The following is a 19,889-nucleotide window of genomic DNA, read 5'->3' on the forward strand; positions in this document are numbered from 1 at the left end:
GTAGTTACTAAGAAGAAATTTGCAAGGCATTATATAATAGAATTCCCTATAAAGAACTCTTTGAAATGAAAAGACCCTGTAGTGGCGGTAGCACACCCTTTTCATTCCGGTACTTGGCAGGCAGAGGCAGGTGGATCTTCACAGATCCACGTTCCTGGCCAGCCTGGTCTACAGAGTGAGTTCTAGGACAGCCAGGGCTACACAGAGAAACCCTGTCTCACAAAACAAAGCAAGCAAACAAACAAACAAAAAGAAAAGACACTTCAAAGCTTCTGTAAACTTTTATTTTCTGTTTTATGGGCCATGCCAACTCAGGCCCTTAGCTTCTGGCTCATTTCTACAAAGTTACTTGGAAACATGGGGAAGGCAGGTAGAAATTAGAACTGTTTGTATGAGTGAACTGAAGTTACCAGCCCAAAACAAAATGTACACTGAAGCCTATGTACTCAGACCCAGGATGCTCTTAATTTAACAAATCCATTTCATATGTAAAAAACAAAGCAAAACGGTGTGCATCTATGTCTTCCTTGAGGCATATATATGTGCGTGACACCCAGTGGCGCCGTGGGACCTGGCCTCTAACACACGAAGAGACAGTATTTCTCCATCCTGAAGTTCAAACAACTGGAGCCTGATTTCATTTTCAACATGTAATAAAATATGATGCAAAAATTTTAACATAGCTAGCTTTTCACCGATAATCTCTCTGATGGCCTAGCTAGCTTTTCACCGATAATCTCTCTGATGGCCTGTGACGGAAACTCCAGGCAGCCATAGTCAGGGAGTAGAACAAAATACTGCTTGGCTGGGGATGCGGGTTGGTGGCAGAGCACCTGCCTAACACATGCAAGGTTCTGGGCTCACTTCCCAGTGCAAACAGTAAACCCCCCCCACACGAACAAAAAAACCACCCCAAGGAAATAAAGAGGAAGGTGTAATACTTCCAAGTATAAAACTCTTTGCTTCAGCAGGGGTAATGCTATGACCCTGAATACTGCTTTGTCAAATATCCAACCTAACAAATCCCAACTGGAGCCTCGTTCCCGCCCAGAATTTGTAAGGGTGAGTACGTCACAAGTATGGAACACTTGAGATCTTTATGTGTAAAAACTGAACAGAGTGGGTCGTATAATGAACGATCAGCTAGAATTCATCCCCGATATGTGCTTTGGCACAAACACAGGGCATTCTAAGACACATGCATGTACACACACACACACACACACACACACACACACACAAAAATATATTCCGTAGAGACAATCACAGAAGATTTGGCTAAAAGAAATTTACAATTATTTATATATTTATATACACACAAAATAAAGCTAGTTGTCGTTCTCACAGTCTGTAAACACCTGGGAAGTGCCCAGCAGAGTGACCGTGGGCTCTTTGAAATGGTGACCCCTGGGGAGTTGGGGACAGGATGAAAATTTGAGTTCTTATCACAGTCAGGGAGGTGCAAAGAGTTAAAGGTTTATGGCGGGTGTAACTACATTTCATGCGACACAACCAGCTCATTTGGCCACTTTGAAATTGTTTCCTGTCTGGAAAAAGGAATGAGCAGGAAAGCCTTGTCGCCAGTCATCATTTTGGGAGAAACTGAGAGCATAAAGGGGAGTATGTATTATATGTGGGTTACTGTTATAGAACTTAAAGAAAATTTCCAGGCCCTCAGAAGCTTTTCAGCACTTTCTTCCTAGGTATGCTTGATACCGGGCACCGGAAGTCTCAGCAGACTCCAGGGACCCATGGAAGCTGCAGGACACGTTTTCATATTAAAAACCACATTAGAAAAAGATTGGGCTTATGAAAAATAGAACCATTTGAGCTAAGTATTATTATTAATTATTATTCAGAGATGGAGTCCCTCTGCTTCCTGCAGGCAGTCTCCCACTCACAATCCCCCTGCCTCAGCCTCCCAGATGTTACAAGAAGCATGTGGCATGTGCCCTCTCACCCAGCTCCCAAACATTATTATTATTTTTAATTTAACATAAAAATATGCTCAAGCCAGATGAGATGTCACATGTCCTTAATTCCAGCACTGGGAAGGCAGAAGCACTTGGATCTCTGTGAGTTAGAGGCTAGCCTGGTCTACAAAGCAAGTTTCAGGAGGGTCAGGGTTACACTGAGAAACCCTGTCTTGAAAAACTAAACCAAAAAAAAAAAGGAAAGAAAGAAAGAAAATACAGGTTTTTAAAAAGTTCTTTGGTTGGCAGCTCCTAAACTGCTCTGTGGCTGTGTTTGTGGCAGCTTTAGAATTCATGTTTTTCAAATAAACAGTGATATAGAAATATGACATAATTGCTCATCTGATGCTTTTCTCCTTTTTCTCCTCTTCCTCTTCTTTTTCAAAGTATATGTAAATAATATGAAATGATCATTTCTACGGTATCATGCAGTTATAAAATACTAACACAGAATGACATTTCAAAAAAAAAAAAAAACACACAACACTTTAACCTCACAATGTGCTTGCCTAAAAAAATAATCTTGTCATAACCTTTAAACACTTTCTTTGAGACAGAATCTCATGAAGCCCAGACTTTTCTGGGCTATGTAGATGATGCTAACCTCAAACTCCCGATCGTCCTGGCCTCACCTCTTCGATTCTAGGATTACAGGCACATGCCACTAAAGCCAGCATGGTCTCTAGGGCAGTGGTTCTCAATCTGGTCTCAATCCCTTTGGGAGTCAAGCAGCCCTCTCACAGGGGCAGACTAAGACCATCAGAAATATCAGATAAATATAACAACTCATAATAGCAGTCAGATTAGAATTACGAAGTAGCAACAAAAATAATTTTATGGTTGAGGGGCTGCATTATATGTGAGGGACTGTAGGAGGGGGCGGCAGCATTAAGAAGGTTGGAACTGCTGCTCTAGAGTTTGTGATGAGCAGTTCTCACTGGCTGCTCCACAGAACTGCATGAAGGCTGGCCATGAACTTGCAAACTCTGTGTGCATGCCAAGATTGCTGATACCAGGTGGTTTCCTTGAATGGTCTCCTTTCTCTCTCAGCTCTCGTAATTTCAATGGTTGGATATGACAGGCACAGTACACAAATCATATACAGTATTCAGGCAGGACCCAGCGGCTGTGGCTGGAAGCCGGTCCACGACATGCTGTTGGGAGGAAGGCTGCAGGGCTTTTCTTTTCTCAGGATGGACTTGAAACGGGACCAGAAGAGAGAATTCAGGAGGTTTTGGAAGGCCCAGCTGCTGTATGACCATTTCCCCCGCCGTGGACCTGAAGACACACTGGTTGGTGTTTTTGTAGAGGGCTAGTTCACGCTGTCCTTGTGGCTGCTCCTCTCTGTGTTGTGGTTGTTCTGGTCAGGGCTCTTCCACTGGATACTTGTTCCGTTCATGGGGACTGATGTCATGAGGCTTTTGGACTGGTGACAACAGCAACAGAGGCATGACTGGGAGTGGGGAAGAGAGAAGGTATGTAAATTACTGAGTTAGCCTGCCAGTCCATTCTTAGCTTACACATGAAAGCTTGGGGTCCACGAGTGAGGGGTGCCCATGGCCAACTGAGGACAGCTGGAGCTTAGGAGCAAAGGGCTCTTTTTATTGTAATTGTGTTCTTTGTGTTTGAGAGGGAGGAAGGCTGGTGGAAGAGGGGACTCTTCCAGCGAATGAGGCAGATATAGCTGGGAAAGGGTTGGGAGACCTGTTTTTCCATCAGAGTATATTCCTTACGTGGTGCTTGGCATCTATCAGTACCTCAGCAGACCCTCACTGCAGCCCCAGACGTGGGTGCTGTTCACATCTCTTTATGAAGGCCCATAGTGGGGCCTGAGAAGAAGAGCAGAATGTAAATTAGAAGCCAGGTCTCTCTAGACTGGGTTCTTTCCCTTGGCCGTTCCCTTCATCATGTGTTCAATTTCTGAGGATTTTAAATAGGAATTTTCCCCTGCCTTCTAATTTATCTGTGAAATAATCAGCAAGCGGGATCAAGTGCAGCATATGAAATATCCTATTAGGACCTGTGCATGAGTTGCCTGTTTTGGTCCCAGCACTTTGTGATTTATAATCTTTCCTAGAAGATCTCAAAGCCATAGCAGCTGAAACTCCACCATCAACTCTCACCTGTGTGTCCCATCTTCTGGGTAATGTGTCCGTCTCTGTTTAGATCCTGGGTTCTGTGAGGACAGTTACTATGCTTTTCTTTTCAATCTTAAGCAATAGCACACTCATAATGGGCACTTATTGTCTCTCTCTCTCTCACATCTATTATCCATCCATCCATCCATCCATCCATCCATCCATCCATCCATCCATCCATCCATTTATCTATTATCTATTTGTCTGTCTGTCTGTTTATCTACACTGAATTCTACTTATTGGATGGTTACTTGGCTCCTCTGTTTTCACAGGTGAGTGTACTGAGGAAGCTGGGAGGGGAACTGATCACACGTGGGTGAGACCATTAGCAAATGCTGAGCTGTGCGGTCAGCCAAGGGTGTCTGCTTCCAGGGCTTGTGCGCCTGACCTCTACTGTCTTCTGCATGAAAATGTACTATGTGCTAAAGGTAAACATCTTGGTCCAAGATAACACAACCTGGTAAACAGGAAGCCTATGCTAAAGTCATTGACACCAGTCGGACATGGAGCTCCTCAAGATGTTGTTGGCTTCCCTGGAAGGAGTTTTGAAACACGAAAATAGACTGCAAGTGAAACCCCAGTAGCACAGATGTCTAGAGTAATAAATATTTACTCTCCTTTGGAAGGTAAGATTTGGCTCTCTGTGTTTAAAATGTGTGGTGCTTGTGCTGAGCATTCTTTTGAGGAGAGGCACTAAACTGGCATGGAATTAAGTCAGTCCTTTCAGCCTTAACCTCTGAAAGTGTCATATGAATATATATTGCTCTTCTGCTCTGTTGACAATCTGACCTTTCTAGGTAACAGGAAGTGATTTTCACTTCTTGAATGAAGAAGAATGTTCCTTATCAAAGCAGTAGTAAAACTGGGATTGGCTGTGCCTTTTGGGTATGGGATGGGAGGGGGGAGTTGGGAGAGAGAGAGAGAGGGAGAGAGAGAGAGAGAGAGAGAGAGAGAAAGCACAAGCTTGCAAAACAGTGTTACCTGGAAACAATTTTTGAATTTCTTGCTCACAAAGTATAGAGCTATTGGATTTATGCAAGAATTCATGGTTGCCAGGTTAATGCCGATGTAATCCATGAGCAGCAGGAAGCTGGAACAAAACACACGTTGCTTTAAAATCTGCGCAGTGGCACTTACCCCCAGACCCGATTTTCTCTTGCCCTGAAGCAATGGCTTATGGGTAACAGTTAGCAACTTATATGCCCTGCAGGATAAATGCCCTGGTTAGTGGAAACCCTTGTCACAGCCTCAGGAAGGAAGTGGAAAGATTACAGACAGGACTCGTAAAAATTTGGGATCAGTTATATAGGCTGTATCAGCTAAAAACATAATTAAATTTACAATTTTAAGTTTCAGCACGGGTACAACTGGAAACATTTTACAAAGGTGACAAGTTGGGAAACTCTAGTTTCCTTCATGACTCATACCTGAGCAGTTCGCACCGGTTCTTGTCCATCTCATCGTACGCGGTTTTCTTTAAAATGCGGCTTAAGTGAAGAGGGAACCAGCACAGGGCAAAGATGACAACCAAGCAGAAAACTGTCTTTGCCACCTCTCGACGCTGAGGGCAAGTGCATGCAAACAAGGATAAAGGTCAGTGCCACCACATGGCAGAATTAGTGACATACAGGGAGGGAGGGAGGAGCCATGAAAAGTCTGGAGAGTGGCCCTCACGTGCCACATGGGTTTTTAAGACCCAGAGTGCAACTGTCTCACAGAGGAGTCATTAACCGTGCTTTTGGGCAGTGTCCAGCTTTGAGAGCCTCCGAGGACAACAGCAGAGCTCTATGTCAAGAGGAAGGTAAGAATTGGCTGGAGTCAACATTGTGGTTGAGTCTAAGCCTGGGGACATGTGTCTTTGTGAATGTAAGACTGGGGGCCTGTGTGTCTGTAAGCGCGAGCATGGGGGCCTGTGTGTCTGTGAGCGCGAGCATGGGGGCCTGTGTGTCTGTAAGCGCGAGCATGGGGGCCTGTGTGTCTGTAAGCGCGAGCATGGGGGCCTGTGTGTCTGTGAGCGCGAGCATGGGGGCCTGTGTGTCTGTGAGCGCGAGCATGGGGGCCTGTGTGTCTGTGAGCGCGAGCATGGGGGCCTGTGTGTCTGTGAGCGCGAGCATGGGGGCCTGTGTGTCTGTGAGCGCGAGCATGGGGGCCTGTGTGTCTGTGAGCGCGAGCATGGGGGCCTGTGTGTCTGTGAGCGCGAGCATGGGGGCCTGTGTGTCTGTGAGCGCGAGCATGGGGGCCTGTGTGTCTGTGAGCGCGAGCATGGGGGCCTGTGTGTCTGTGAGCGCGAGCATGGGGGCCTGTGTGTCTGTGAGCGCGAGCATGGGGGCCTGTGTGTCTGTGAGCGCGAGCATGGGGGCCTGTGTGTCTGTGAGCGCGAGCATGGGGGCCTGTGTGTCTGTAAGCGCGAGCATGGGGGCCTGTGTGTCTGTAAGCGCGAGCATGGGGGCCTGTGTGTTTGTAAGCGCGAGCATGGGGGCCTGTGTGTTTGCGAATCTAAGCAGGAGGACACGTGTGTCTGTGAATTTCAGCCTGAAGACTTGTATCTGAATCTAGGCATGAGGCATGTGTGTTGGTGAGCTTAAGCGTGGGAGCATGTGTGCTTTCAACGAGTGCAGATGGCTAGAGGGTGGCTACTCAGGCTTAGTTAAACCCTTAGTATCAGGTGCCCGGCTTTAGTGATGCCATGACAGCCAAGGACACTGAGCACAGCAAGAAAATGGACAGAAAAACAGTTCATTTCCACTAGTTTCTGATTTTGAAGCTACTGGTGAAATTTTTTTGCTTTTATTTATTATTTATTTATCTTGTTTGAGATAGAGTCTTGCTTTGTTGCCCAGGCTGGTCGTAAACTCCTGTGCCCAGGAGATCCCATTGCTCTAGTCTCTTGTGTTTAGATTATAGACATGTGCCACTATGCCTGGGTTGAAATTTACTTTTAATATTAAAATTCCTTGTGTAGTTTTCAAAGATCTGCCATTTGCAAACAGAAGGATAAAGGTAGGGGGTTATTGGCAGGGACAGTTAGAAGCACTTGGCATGCTGGTCAAGGGCTCCAGCTTAAGTTTTACCAGCCTCTGAGTCTGCTTGTGGTCTGAACAGCCAGGGGTGAGGGATTGTCTGTAGCCCTGCATTTAGTGCTGAGGTATATCCTCTGTCACATTCAGACGTGGGTCTAGGAACAGCAAATGCATCCTGTCTGTAATGGGGGCACTCAACCTCAAACAAAACTGACTGGACACAGGCTGAAAAATCATCTGGAAAATAACGTTGGCTCAGGCCGAGGCTCCTGACATTCTCATGCTACGTTCAAGAAGCCTACAACAAACCCATCCGGTTCAGCCCTCCCCAGAGATTCGCTTGTCCCAAACTGCTGCTGTAGCACAAAGAACTGGAGCCTTTAACCCCCGCCGTCCTGAGACCGGCTGGGTGATGGTTCCGGAGAGATGTCTGGAAAAGAGAGACTAAAGCACCCCAGGACTGGGGCCTTGTAAAGCCGTTCTGTTTTTGTTTTTATTTGTGTATTTTTGAGACAAGGTTTCACTATTTATCCTTGACTGGCCTGGGGCTCACTGTGTAGACTAGACTGGATTTGAACTCGTATAGAGATCCACCTGCTTTAGCTACCCTACTGCTGGGATTAAACCTAGCCTTCAAGGGTTAATTTTGCACGCATGCCTGAATAAAGCGAGGTTAAAGTTTCTCAAAGTAAACACTACTGTCAGTCAAAGGTAATTGCTACCATTTGTGACACAGTAGAACCCTCGGAGCACACACGTGCACATCACTTCCTTAGGGTCCTCCGCTTCTCGTGTTATTCTGGCCCGTTTGCAGACTAGGGAGGAGGAAATCAGTGCAGTAGTTGAATGGTGCAAATGTGTGCTCGTGTGTTATGCAGGCTAGCTTTGGGGACTCCACCAACAGCTCATTCTGCCTTTCGGTGTGACTGAATGTCCCCTGTGCTTTCCCATTGCTGCCAAGGACTTACTTGCCCTCTCACTTCACTCTATGAATCGACATAAATTAGTTATTTGCTGAGCGCCTACTAGGAACTAGACATTATTAGGTACCCTATATGCCCTTGGCAATCTACAAATTATTACTACACACTTTATGAGAAACTAGAAGCTTCAAGGCTTGAGATGATCTGCCCAAGGTCACGTGACTAAGAAGTTAAGAGTTAAGTCTTGCCTTCTGAGGCCCCAAAGTGCATATAACTATTCCAGCTGCTGCCTAAAAGATACATTAACTCCCACTGCCATGTTCAAATTCCTCCTAAAACTTTGGGCCTCCAAGATTTCACCTCTTTTTGCTGTGTTCAGTTAAATTTGCTATCATGAGCCTTATTTGAGATGCTGATCTGATCAAATTCATGTCCATTCCTCTCCTCCCAATTGCCTGGTGTCTATTCCACGCTCTCCCAGGGCAGTTATCCTTCCGACTAAAACAGCTTTTGTCCTCTGCTTTCCACCAAATAACACTTGTTCTTCTTCCTCATTCATGGACCATTTCTCCTAGTTCTATTTCATATATGCCCTGGCTTTGTATTGTATGGCTACTTGGATTGCACTTCATCATTCTATTTCCTAATTGCCTGTATTTGTATTTTATTCTACAACTCGACTACGAAGCACACAAGGGAAGATGGCCACACACACCTTTCTGTCCTGGCATAGTCCCAAGCCCATTTCAATGCACCCCCATGCACACAGACTCAATGCACACTTGGCAAAATAACCAAGAGTTAACTATCTTTAAGTCCAGCCTCCTAGGGCCATCTGGTTCACAGGCAGGATTCCCACTGCCTGAAAGGAATTCCTAAGGCTATTTAAAGAAGCGGCTACAAGAGGATATTTTTATTTTTAGAAAATCAGAGTAAATTTGTTACATATAACATTGGCCATGTGTGGCTTAAAGACAGATATGTTCTGAGAGATGTGTAGCTAGGCAGCTTCAGCACCCTGCCAGCATGACAGAGTGTACTAGCGCACTATTGGATGGCGTTATGCATTTCACAGAAGGCTGTGTGGTCTAGCCTGCTGCTCTAGAATACACATATGCACCACATATTACTGTCGGACACTGAAGGCTGTCTGCCCATCCCAATATAGCTTAGCTGGAAAAGAGAGTGTAAAAACCCTAGGAAAGACGGCTTTTCAGTTCCGCCGTCATACGTGCGGATGCCACCGCCAGAGACACTGTTTGCGCGAGCTCCTGCGCCTCCATGCAGGCTTCCTGATTCCAAAGCCCCTTGGCCGAGTTCTCAAGAGCTTCGGAGATTTACCTGCTTGAGGTGTTCACTGAGGGCGATCCGCAAGCTGCCGTTTCTCCTGTTGAGCATCTCACAGGTCATGAGGGTGTAGAAGACGGCCGTACACAGCAAGGGCATGCAGAAGTAGAACCCGAAGAGCCACCAGTCCTTCACATCTTGGTAAAACTGTCCGGGGAGGAGAAGAGAAGACGGGCTGTCGGCAAGGAAGGAGCCCCCGTGCTTGTGGATGCAGTGTGTAAACCCGCTCAGGTGTGTATGCCCGCTCAGGCGTGTATACCCTCTTGGACAGCAAGGAAAGGACTAGGGATGTGCTCAGGATTTATTTTCAGCCCTGGATCATGCCTAGCTAGGTTTTGCACACACTAGGCGAGCGCTGTGCTGCTAAGCTGCAATACACTAGCGTCATCTAATTGTCCCTGCGGGGATGCTTCTGAGAAGCTGGCAGAGATCTCTGCTACGCGGTGGAAGAGCTCTAACCCTACAGAAAGCCTCCTTGAAAAGTTCACTGAACGGATTTGCGACAATTTCACCTGTTTACTGACGAGCCTCAACATTTTGATAAGATCAGCTGACTTTTTGATTGTTGTGTTTAAAGCGTATTAACATGAGTGTCTCACTGAGAGACAGTGAAGGCTATCAATGAATGGCTAATCTGTGCAACCGCAGTTCGTGGGAGTTAGCCCTTGGCCTGGTATGTCTGCTATGTGACCCCAGAGTCAGCCAGTTCAGCCATCAATAACTCCACCCCTCCCCCTCTTAATACATGCCTCCTTGGGACTACTGAGGGGGACATGCTAGCTAAAGGCTGGCTTGGCCCTGTTTCTTTATGTGCAAGGATTTATACAAATCTGGACTCTTCAGTTTTCTATTTTCTTAAAGGAGAATAAAAATGAAAGTTGGAGAATGATATTCAAATTCTTTGTTCTAATGATTTTACCTGTAACTTGGGAAGACATGCTTTTTACTTCCTCATGCTCTTTCCTCTAGGCTATTTATTTATGGAAAATAACATAGCCTCTTGTGATAGCTTGATCAGTTCCCACAGATATGATCTCCCTGCTCCCTGAATGCTGACGGCTTTTGTACATTGAAAAGAGGCTTTTATGGGTGTTTAAGTAATCTAAAAATTGTCCCAGAAGACAAAAGTTCAGGCAAGGCTTCTTACCTGCTGTATGCCACAGACACCCTTGGGAATCTGGTGAGCCCGAGAATTCCTCCTGAGAACAATACTTTGTGTGTGTTCATGCACTCTCATGTGTTTTTGTGCACGTATGTATGTGTTCGCTTGTGGGTATTCATGTATTTGTGTGCTTGTGTGTGTGTGTCTGTGTGTGCAGGACAGAGCAACCTTAGGTATCATTCTTCAGGAGCTAGCCACCTTGTTTTTTGAGACAGTCTCCCACTGGGACCTAGGGTTGGCCAGTTTAGTGAGGCTACACTGCTAAAGCCTGTGGAGCTGCCAGTCCTTTGCCTTCCCAGCACTAGTTTTTACAAGCCCGTGCCATCATTCCCAGCTTCTTCCATGGATTCTGGGGATTAAATGTTATCACTTTATCAATTCAACTACCTTCCCAGACCTCAACATTGTATTTTAATATGCACAGAGCTAAATGTATGCAGTCACGATGGAAACCAATTGCGTTGAAATGGAACCATTACAATGCTGAAAATAAAATTCTGATAAAGGTATGTATTTATAAACAAATTACACAGCAGATGATTCTAATTAAATAATATAATGGCTCAAAAAACTACTAAGATGTAGTAATGAGTATTAATATTTTAAGGTTGTCCAGACATATTTCTCCTTGTAAAAAATCATGGTACCCTTAAACACCGAAGTGGCTTATTAACTACATTTAAAGTCAGAGGAAATGGTACATTCCAGGGGGAATTTAGTGAAAACAAACACATTTTCCCCCTTCCAAGCTCACCGACCCCCAAATTGTTTTTGAACTGACGGCATCAGCTAGGGAGGGGGAAGGAACTTGGGACAGTCTCGGGTAGAACGAAGTTGAGGAGTGGAGTGGGAAAGAAGATGGGAAGTTACATTAGAGAAAAGGTGTGTTCTAGACTTGAACCGAGCTCTGACGTCTCACCAGTTTGACTCACACCTTTTATTGCCACCCGCAGCCACCCCTGCCACCCGCAGCTACCCCTGCCAGCACTTGGCCTCCTCTTCTCAAACTCTTAGACAGGAACCTCGGGCTTTTGGGTGCCACCTGTTTCATTTTGTCCATTTTCAGGGATTAGTAGGTACCTTCTTACAGGACTTTCTCTCCTTTAATGCTTTTCTCTGAAAAGTCTAGAATGCTTATCTGCTCCTCCCAATTCCATCCCATAACCATGGGCTAAGCCATCCTAAGGGCTTGTTTGTCATTGTGTAAACTGACCTAGTTCAAATGATGGTAAGAAAAAGACAATGTTAAGGTTGCCAGTTTTTCAGCTTTTCCCGAGTTCCTTTAATTTTGTTTGTTCATTTTGTGCTCAGGGATGAGCAATGCTGATGTGCTCAGGGGTGCCAAGCTTCCAGTCCACGATAATCGAAGCCCAGATAAGCACTGCTGCTTATTTGCAATCAGCTAGCCCAGCTTCCAGGAATCTTAATGTCTAATTCTTTACCAAATTTGCTTCTAGATCAGAACCTATAGTTTCATGTATGTGACAACGATTCAATCAGGGCATATGTGCTGCTCATTTTGCTGGAGAAATGATTTGTGAAATATTTTTAGGGTAAATGAGACTTATGCTTAGAAATATAACGGATCGAACTGCAGTTCCTCAACTGCCGTCTACATATTCATGGAGCGTCTTGTCTGTATCTCTTCACCATGACAAGTTACATTCTGTACATTTAGTCTCTTGGTAAACTGCCTTGGAATTCTTCGGTACAGAAAACTAATTTCCCTATAGTTAAGCTATAAGATAAGAGTAGCTCTTTTCAAGAAGCCACACACAGGTCAGGATCGCCATGCAGGCGGCGGAGGACCACAGCAATCGGCACAGAGCCCTTGTGGGGATACCAGAAAGCCTCAAGAAAGCGGAGTGCGCAGACTGCTCCCCCTGCCCCTGCGGAGTGCGCAGACTGCTCCCCCCGCCCCCGCACTGATTCATTTTGAAGTCAGGTGTGTGGTGGCGAACTGTGCGCCTGAGGAGTACCTCCATGAACCTGGACGTGGCGTTGAGCATGCAGGTTCTGTGCTGCTCCCCCTTGTACTCAAAGGGCACCATGACGAAGCCGATCGCTTCTGGGATGGCCAGGATAAAGGACAGAACCCAGATGGACACAATTTCGATGGCGGTGATCAAGGGGATCCCAATTCCTTGAACACGGCTCCAGGAGGCCACTGCTCTGTACCTGAAGAGGAGGGGGGAAGGAAAACAAAGCAGAGGAGGGGAGGGGAGGAAGAGGAAAGAAGGGTGATAAATCAAGTTGGTAGCACAGTCTGAACTAATTTTGACTGGAAAGTGCCTCCCCTTGGAAAAAAAACATTAGCTTTCAAGGAATATTCTGGGAACCTTGATGGGAAATGAAACAAAACAAAGCAAAAATAGCTTATCCATTTGGAGACGGATGGCCTGGCAGGCCTGCATCTAAAATCTATAAAGAACTAAAACTTATGAGTGCTTTAAAATACCATCGTCTAGATAGGATGTGGAGGAGGCCACTACGAACATGTAGCAGGTTTGGATCCCTGCATGAGGCCTTCAGAGGACTGGGCCCTCCAGCAGTCCATCATGGTGGGTGTCCATGGGGCCCCACCCCTGAGTGGGTATCATTGGCAGTTGGTGGTGAGAGAGGGAGGCAGTGTCATTTTCTTCAGTAGTGTGGCCCAAACATTGGCCCAAGCTCATAAACAACACTAATTGAACTGAGGGTCAGGTAGGAGACAGGACTAGTCAGGAAGAAGGGGTTCAGAGGGAGGGGGGCACAGGAGAGGGAAATGGGGACGGTTGAATATAATCCTAATACCTTGTGAGGATGTATGAAAGTGTCTGTAAACCAGTAAGTACATAGATGATCTTAGCCCATTTAGAAAGTGGCGCCAGCAGGGGTGTGCCCATGTGCTTTAAGCTGAGGGGAAGGAGGAGACAGTGTAGTGAAGCCGCCAGACTTTCCGTAGTAATGTCCGTCTGTCTGTATGTGTGTATGTATGCACGCATGCATTTGTATTTGTACATATGTATATATAAACACACATGTATGCATATGCATAAATGTATATATATATGTGTGTGTGTATATATATATATATATATATATATATATATATATATATTTTTTTTTTGTTTACATGATCCCTCTATGGAGCCCTGGCTATCCTGGAACTTAGCATATAGACCAGGCTAGACTTGAACTCACAGAGATCTGTCTGCCTCTGCCTCCTGAGTGCTGGGGTTAAATACGTGGACCACTGCCTCTGGCTTTTCTTTATCTAATAACAGAACTTGAAACATTCCTGATGAAGTGTTTGATCCTGGAGGGAATCATGACTCCATATAATCCATGGTTTCCTCCAACCCTGTGCCTTCAAGTTGCTACCAGAGTGGCCTTTTCCAGGCAGCAGGTGAAAAATGCCATTTTGGTAAGTATTGAAGGATTGTTACCTATCTCCCATTATAGTCTGGGGCTGGAGAATATATAACATCTACAAATTTCTTCATTCCTAACCCTCAGATTAACAACCCAGCAGAAAAGAATAGCTCATACAGATGGTAGGATACAAATATTAAATGAATAATAAATAGAAAAAATAACCCCATGGCATTAAGAAATTATGCTTTCTTTAGGGGTTTTTGTTTGTTTTGTTTTTGTCTTTTTTGAAATAGGGTTTCTCTGTGTAGCCTTGGCTGCTCCAGACTCTTTTTTGTAGACCAGGCTGGCCTCAAGCTCACATTTACTTCTGCCTCCCGAGTGCTGGGATTACAAGCATGCACCACCACGCCTGGCTTTACTTTCTCATTTTTGATATGTGTGTGAGCTGAGACAGTGTCCCACATGCCCTACGATGGTCTAGAATTCACCATGTTTTCTAGGATGACCTTGAGCTCCTATCCACTTGCCTCTACTTCCTAAGTGCTGGGATTATAGTTGTGTACCACCATGCCTGGCTATTTAATATTTTTATGATAGCAATTGCACTTAAATGTCTGAAGAAGGTATGGCTTGGAAATACTGTGGTCTTTGGTTTGATGTGATGGTCTGTTGCTAACTTCTGTACATCTAAAGAGACTAAGCAAGAGAGAGGACCCTGACTACAACGCTCAGTCCCCATCCTAAAAGGCAAAGAGGATGGACATCAGAAGAAGAAAACAGGAAACAACCTAGGAGCCTGCCACAGAGGGCTTCTGAAAGCGTCTGCCCTGCAGACTATCAAAGCAGATGCTGAGCCTGATGGGCAACCATTGGGCAGAGTGCATGGAATCTTATGTAAGAAGTGGGAAATAGTAAGATCTGGAGAGGACAGAAACTCCACAAGGAGAGCAACAGAACCAGAAAATTTGAACACAGGGCTCTTCCCAGAGACTCATACTCCAACCAAGTACCAGTCATGGAGATAACCTAGAACACCTGCACAGATGTAGCCCATGGCAGTTTAGTGTCCAAGTGGGTTACACAGTAATGGGAACAAGGACTGCCTCTGACATAATCTGATTGGTCTGCTCTTTGATCACCTCCCCCTGAGGGGAGAGCAGCCTTACCAGGCCACAGAAGATGACAATGCAACCACTCATGATGTGATCTGATAGACTAAGATCAGAAGGAAGGAGAGGAGGACCTCCCCTATCAGTGGACTTGGGGAGGAGAATTCGTGAAGAAGGGGGTGGGAGGGTGGGACTGGGAGGGGAGAAAGGAGGGGCTTATGGGGGGATACAAAGTGAATAAAGTGTAATTAATAAAAAATAAAATTATACATCAAAACAAACAAACAAAAAAAGACCTGAAATGGTCTTTTTTAATACTTTTGTATGGCCTGGTGTTTTTGTGGCTTCATTCTTGAAATTTTTTTCCTGTTGTAATAGAAAAGAAACATTTTCTTTTTTGTAGCTTTCATTGAATAGTGCCAGAAGAAGGCTGTAAAGAGACCAAGCATGGGAGACAGGTGCACCCGAGTTTGCAAGTTTTTTTTTTATTTCAAGTTACTGTTAAAGATTAATCGATAAGACAAGGCACAGAACATCCATTTCTAGATGAGCTCTTTGCCCACCATTGCACTGTTACACTGACTGTACCTGCGAACCCAGCTCCCAAGAGTAACAGCCCGATTCTTCAGCAGATTTACTTATATGTTAGAACCTATAAGCTCCTGTATGTTATGGGGATACCACAGGACACAGGTGCAGTTCAATTTGCTGGAGAAATGTTTTGCCGAATATTTTTAGGGTAAGTTTTGCATGCCTAAGGATGTCTGGAAGAAAGACCAGGTTGGTTCAGAATGGCAAAAATTCAGCTCTACCAACCAGGAGCACCTTTTATGATATGGTATAAACTGCATCCAAAAATTCAGGGTCTTTTTTAGTAAGACAAAACTGGATCTTATTGTGATTTTTAGTGCTATTTTATCTTATTTGTGGCTTATTGATCTGGCAGCCTGGTTTTCAGTAAAAGCTAGAGCGGAGACGGGATGTCTGTGTCCCAAGCCTGCAGCCTGGTTGCATTGCCTCCTCTCCCTTCCCTACATGCAGCAAGGGGATCTGAACAAAACGCCTCTTCTCACAAGACAAAATGGCGAGCCTGTTTATCCACCAGCTTCATCTCAGACTGTGTCACACACATATACACATCCATAATCTAACGCAGATTTTTTATATACATAGAAGCAGTTTTTAGCATGTGGCTCACTAAGTGACTCACAGCCAGTCAGGCCCCTTATTGACTCATATTACAAAGAATGGGAATATTTCCCATTTGTAATCACATTCATCTTGATAACTTCATTGTGAGATAGAAAGAAAACGACTATAGGAGCAATTAGAAACAATTCCTTGTCATGGCGGACATGGGGAAGGGGTGGAAAACAGAAAACCGGACAAAACGAAAAACAGGACAAAATGAAAAACAAACACAAAATAAACAAAAATACCCAACAAAACAAAACAACCCCTCCAAAAGAGTGTTCACTTCTCCCCTGCTCACCATCACTGTGCTGCCTAAATTATTTCGATGATCTTCTAACTGGTGTCCGTACCCACCTTGCTCTGCCATAGCGATGGTAATGACCCTGCTGAATAGGTTAGGCCTCCTCTAACTCCATCCCTGCTCTCACTGCCCCCTTCAGGAGGTCGCCCAGGAGGACTCCTTCCCTTCAGGTCTTTACTCAGTTGCATCTTAATTTAAGTTCAGGTTTCATTGTGCACCTGAGGCCTGGAGGCCTGAGCCCAAGCTGCTGTGGATTTGTGATTCCCTGCATCATCTTCCCACGTCCCAGGATAACAGATATGCACCACCCCCCAGCTCAGTTGCCTTTTTATGGAACTCCTACTTAAAATTTCTTATTTTTTTGAGTTAGTTTTGTATCCAGCCACTTTGCTGAAGGTGTTTATCAGCTGTAGGAGTTCCCTGGTAGTTTTTGGGGTATACTATCAGGTATACTATCATATCATCTGCAAATAGTGATACTTTGACTTCTTCCTTTCCAATTTGTATCCCCTTGATCTCCTTTAGTTGTCTTATTGCTTTAACTAGGACTTCCAGTACTATGTTGAAGAGATATGGAGAAAGTGGGCAACATTGTCTTATCCCTGATTTCAGTGGGATTGCTTTAAGTTTCTCTCCATTTAGTTTGATGTTGGCTATAGGTTTGCTGTATATTGCCTTTACTATGTTTAGATATGTGCCTTGTATCCCTGATCTCTCCAATACTTTAAACATGAATGGGTGTTGGCTTTTGTCAAATGCTTTTTCAGCATGTAAGGAGATTATCATGTGGTTTTTTTCTTTCAGTTTGTTAATATGGTGGATCACATTGATGGATTTCCATATATTGAACCACCCCTGCATACTTGGAATGAAGCCTACTTGGTCATAGTGGATGATATCTTTGATGTGTTCTTGTATTTAGTTTGCAAGTATTTTGTTGAGTATTTTTGCATCAATGTTCATAAGAGAGATTGGCCTGAAATTCTCTTTCTTTGGGCAGAGTACAGGGAATCTTATGAAAGAAGTGGGAGATAGTAAGACCTGGAGAGGACAGGAGCTCCACAAGGACAGTGACAGATCCTAAAAGTCTGGGCACAGGGGTCTTTTCTGAGACTGATACTCCAGCCAAGGACCACTCATGGAGATGGCCTGGAACCCCTTGCACGGAGGTAGCCTATGGCAGTTCAGTATCCAAGTGGGCTCCATAGTAATGGGGACAGGGACTGTCTCTGACATGAACTAATTGGCCTGCTCTTTGATCACCTCCCCCTGAGGGGGGAGCAGCCTTACCAGGCCACAGAAGAAGACAATGCAGCCACTTCTGATGAGTCCTGATAGACTAGGATCAGAGGGAAGGGGAGGAGGACCTCCCTTATCAGTGGACTGGGAGAGGGACACAGGTGGGGAAGAGGGAGGATGGGGTTGGGAGGGGAGGAGGGAGGAAGGTACAGTGAACAAAGTGAATAAAGTGAATAAACTATAATTAATAAAAATAAAAATAATTAAAAAAAACAAAAAAATTCTGAGTCCTCTTCCTGAATTATCCTGTTCATTTGCATATTTCCCATAGTACTTAAAACTGTGGAACAAACAAAAGCTTTAAAAAAAATATGTTTTGTTGACTGTGCCAAACTCTCCATTGAAAAATCACCACCATGAAGCCAGACACTTTGAGCGTTTCCAGTACATAGAACAATAGGTACCGATAGCCTGCTGAAGGAAGTGTCTTTTTCCCATTGTTTCTGTGTCTTTTTTTTTCTTCTTTACCACATATTGTTTTACTTTATTAGGAAAAGCACTTTATGTTCTGAACATTTCCCGCCTTTCAAGCTAGTCCTGGATTAGGTAACACATACAAAAGCGAATTCTACATTTTTGAAGCATAGAATCAAATAATTTTAAAGCAATGAGGGATCTCTAGGCTGCTTGCTTTTGCCCTTGTATTCAAGATGGGAGCCCCAAGAACTGGACAGGCCAGGACTGGGTGTTGTCACAGCCCACACCAGTCTCCACTGAATGAGGAGCCTGGGCCAGGAGTTGGGTCTGTGACTCACAGTGCAGTCTTCCCATTCTGTCACCTTGTGTCCTGACATGTGACACATCAGAATAAAAAACCATCTTCTACTTATGTGAGGTTGTATGTGATAGAGCATGCAGAGAAGTAGATTTGAAAAATGTTTTTAAGGTTAGAGGCATTTCCTATATGTGTGCTGAATATTTGTTGTTGTTGTTATTATTCTTTTCTTTGATACAGGGTCTCACTATTTAGCCCTGGTGGTCTTTGAACTCTCTCTATAGACCAGGCTGGCCTTGAACTCACAGAGGCTGGCCTGCCTCTGCCTCCTGAGTGCTGGGATTAAAGGTGTGCACCACTTCATCCAGCTCGTGTGTTGACTTTGATGGTAAGGCTGGAGACAGTCATTGTTACATTAAACTTTTGTGGCTGAATTAACTTGCAAACATTTTACAATAAAAATTAAATCCAAAGGATGTCACTTCAATGAAACCTCTTTTTACTTTTAAAATTCTTTTCACACTGCTATTATTATTATTATTTGTTGTTGTTGAGACAGGGTTTCTTTGGGTAGCCTTTTGCTGTCTGGAACTCACTCTGTAGACCAGGCTTGTCCTCCTGCCTCTGCCTCCCAAGTGCTGGGATTAAAGGCGTGCACCATCATTGCCTGGCCATTGCTATTTTTATAAGCATAGTTTGAATGTATTCTTTAATCCTACTATGTATAATTGTATTTTTTCTCTGTTTATATGGAAAAACACTCCCCACAGATCGCGGCATTTATCAGTTTAATGGCTGCACAGGATGACGTAGTATTGATTCCATTTCCATCAATCTTTCTTTTATGCGTCACTTCTAGTGTCTTACTGAAGCAACAGCACATTTGTACAGGTCGAGTTTTCTTTCTGATTGTGAGCAACCTCCCTGGAGGAACTATTCGGGGTAACACTGTTCAGTCAAGGCCATGGGAGGTAGCCCAAAAGCGTTTATTCTGCAGACAGTCTGTCTGCAATGCAGCCTGGCCTGGCACTTCCTCTGCAGCTCCCTCTAGCCTCCGACTCCTGAGACCCTTCTGCCTCTTTCTGCTGAGGCTGGATGACAGGTATGCTTCCGCGCGCGCTGGGTCACGTGGTTGAGAGCCTGGTAAGCGCCTGCTGACGAATGCTTGCTCACACTGGAACAGATTGTTGTTTTTTTTTTTTCAATTTTGCTACTTCAGTGAGGTAAAGAGGCACATTTGCCTTTACCTCTGCCCGTCTTTAAGAGCAAGTGGTCATTTGTGATGGCCAGCTCTGTCTCTTTACCCAGTGGACAGACCTACTGCCATGCCAAGGCTTAGAAGGGCAGTCCT

At 44.8% G+C, this 19,889-nt stretch overlaps 1 protein-coding gene across 1 annotated transcript in view; it reads right to left on the reverse strand.

Annotated features, from left to right (window-relative positions):
- Positions 1-262: 262 nt before the first annotated feature.
- Ednra (endothelin receptor type A) overlaps positions 263-19,889 on the reverse strand; it is a 64,712-nt gene continuing 45,085 nt past the window's right edge. Inside the window, exons 4-8 of the mRNA XM_021641445.2 lie at positions 12,543-12,741; positions 9,396-9,548; positions 5,539-5,672; positions 5,093-5,201; positions 263-3,426 (exon numbers count right to left, since the gene is read on the reverse strand). Of these exons, the coding sequence (XP_021497120.1) occupies positions 3,286-3,426; positions 5,093-5,201; positions 5,539-5,672; positions 9,396-9,548; positions 12,543-12,741 (736 nt within the window). The 3' untranslated portion in view covers positions 263-3,285. The remainder of the gene's footprint in view (positions 3,427-5,092; positions 5,202-5,538; positions 5,673-9,395; positions 9,549-12,542; positions 12,742-19,889) is intronic.

This window comes from Meriones unguiculatus, chromosome 10, assembly GCF_030254825.1.
Source record: "Meriones unguiculatus strain TT.TT164.6M chromosome 10, Bangor_MerUng_6.1, whole genome shotgun sequence".
NCBI classification, from domain to species: domain Eukaryota; kingdom Metazoa; phylum Chordata; class Mammalia; order Rodentia; family Muridae; genus Meriones; species Meriones unguiculatus.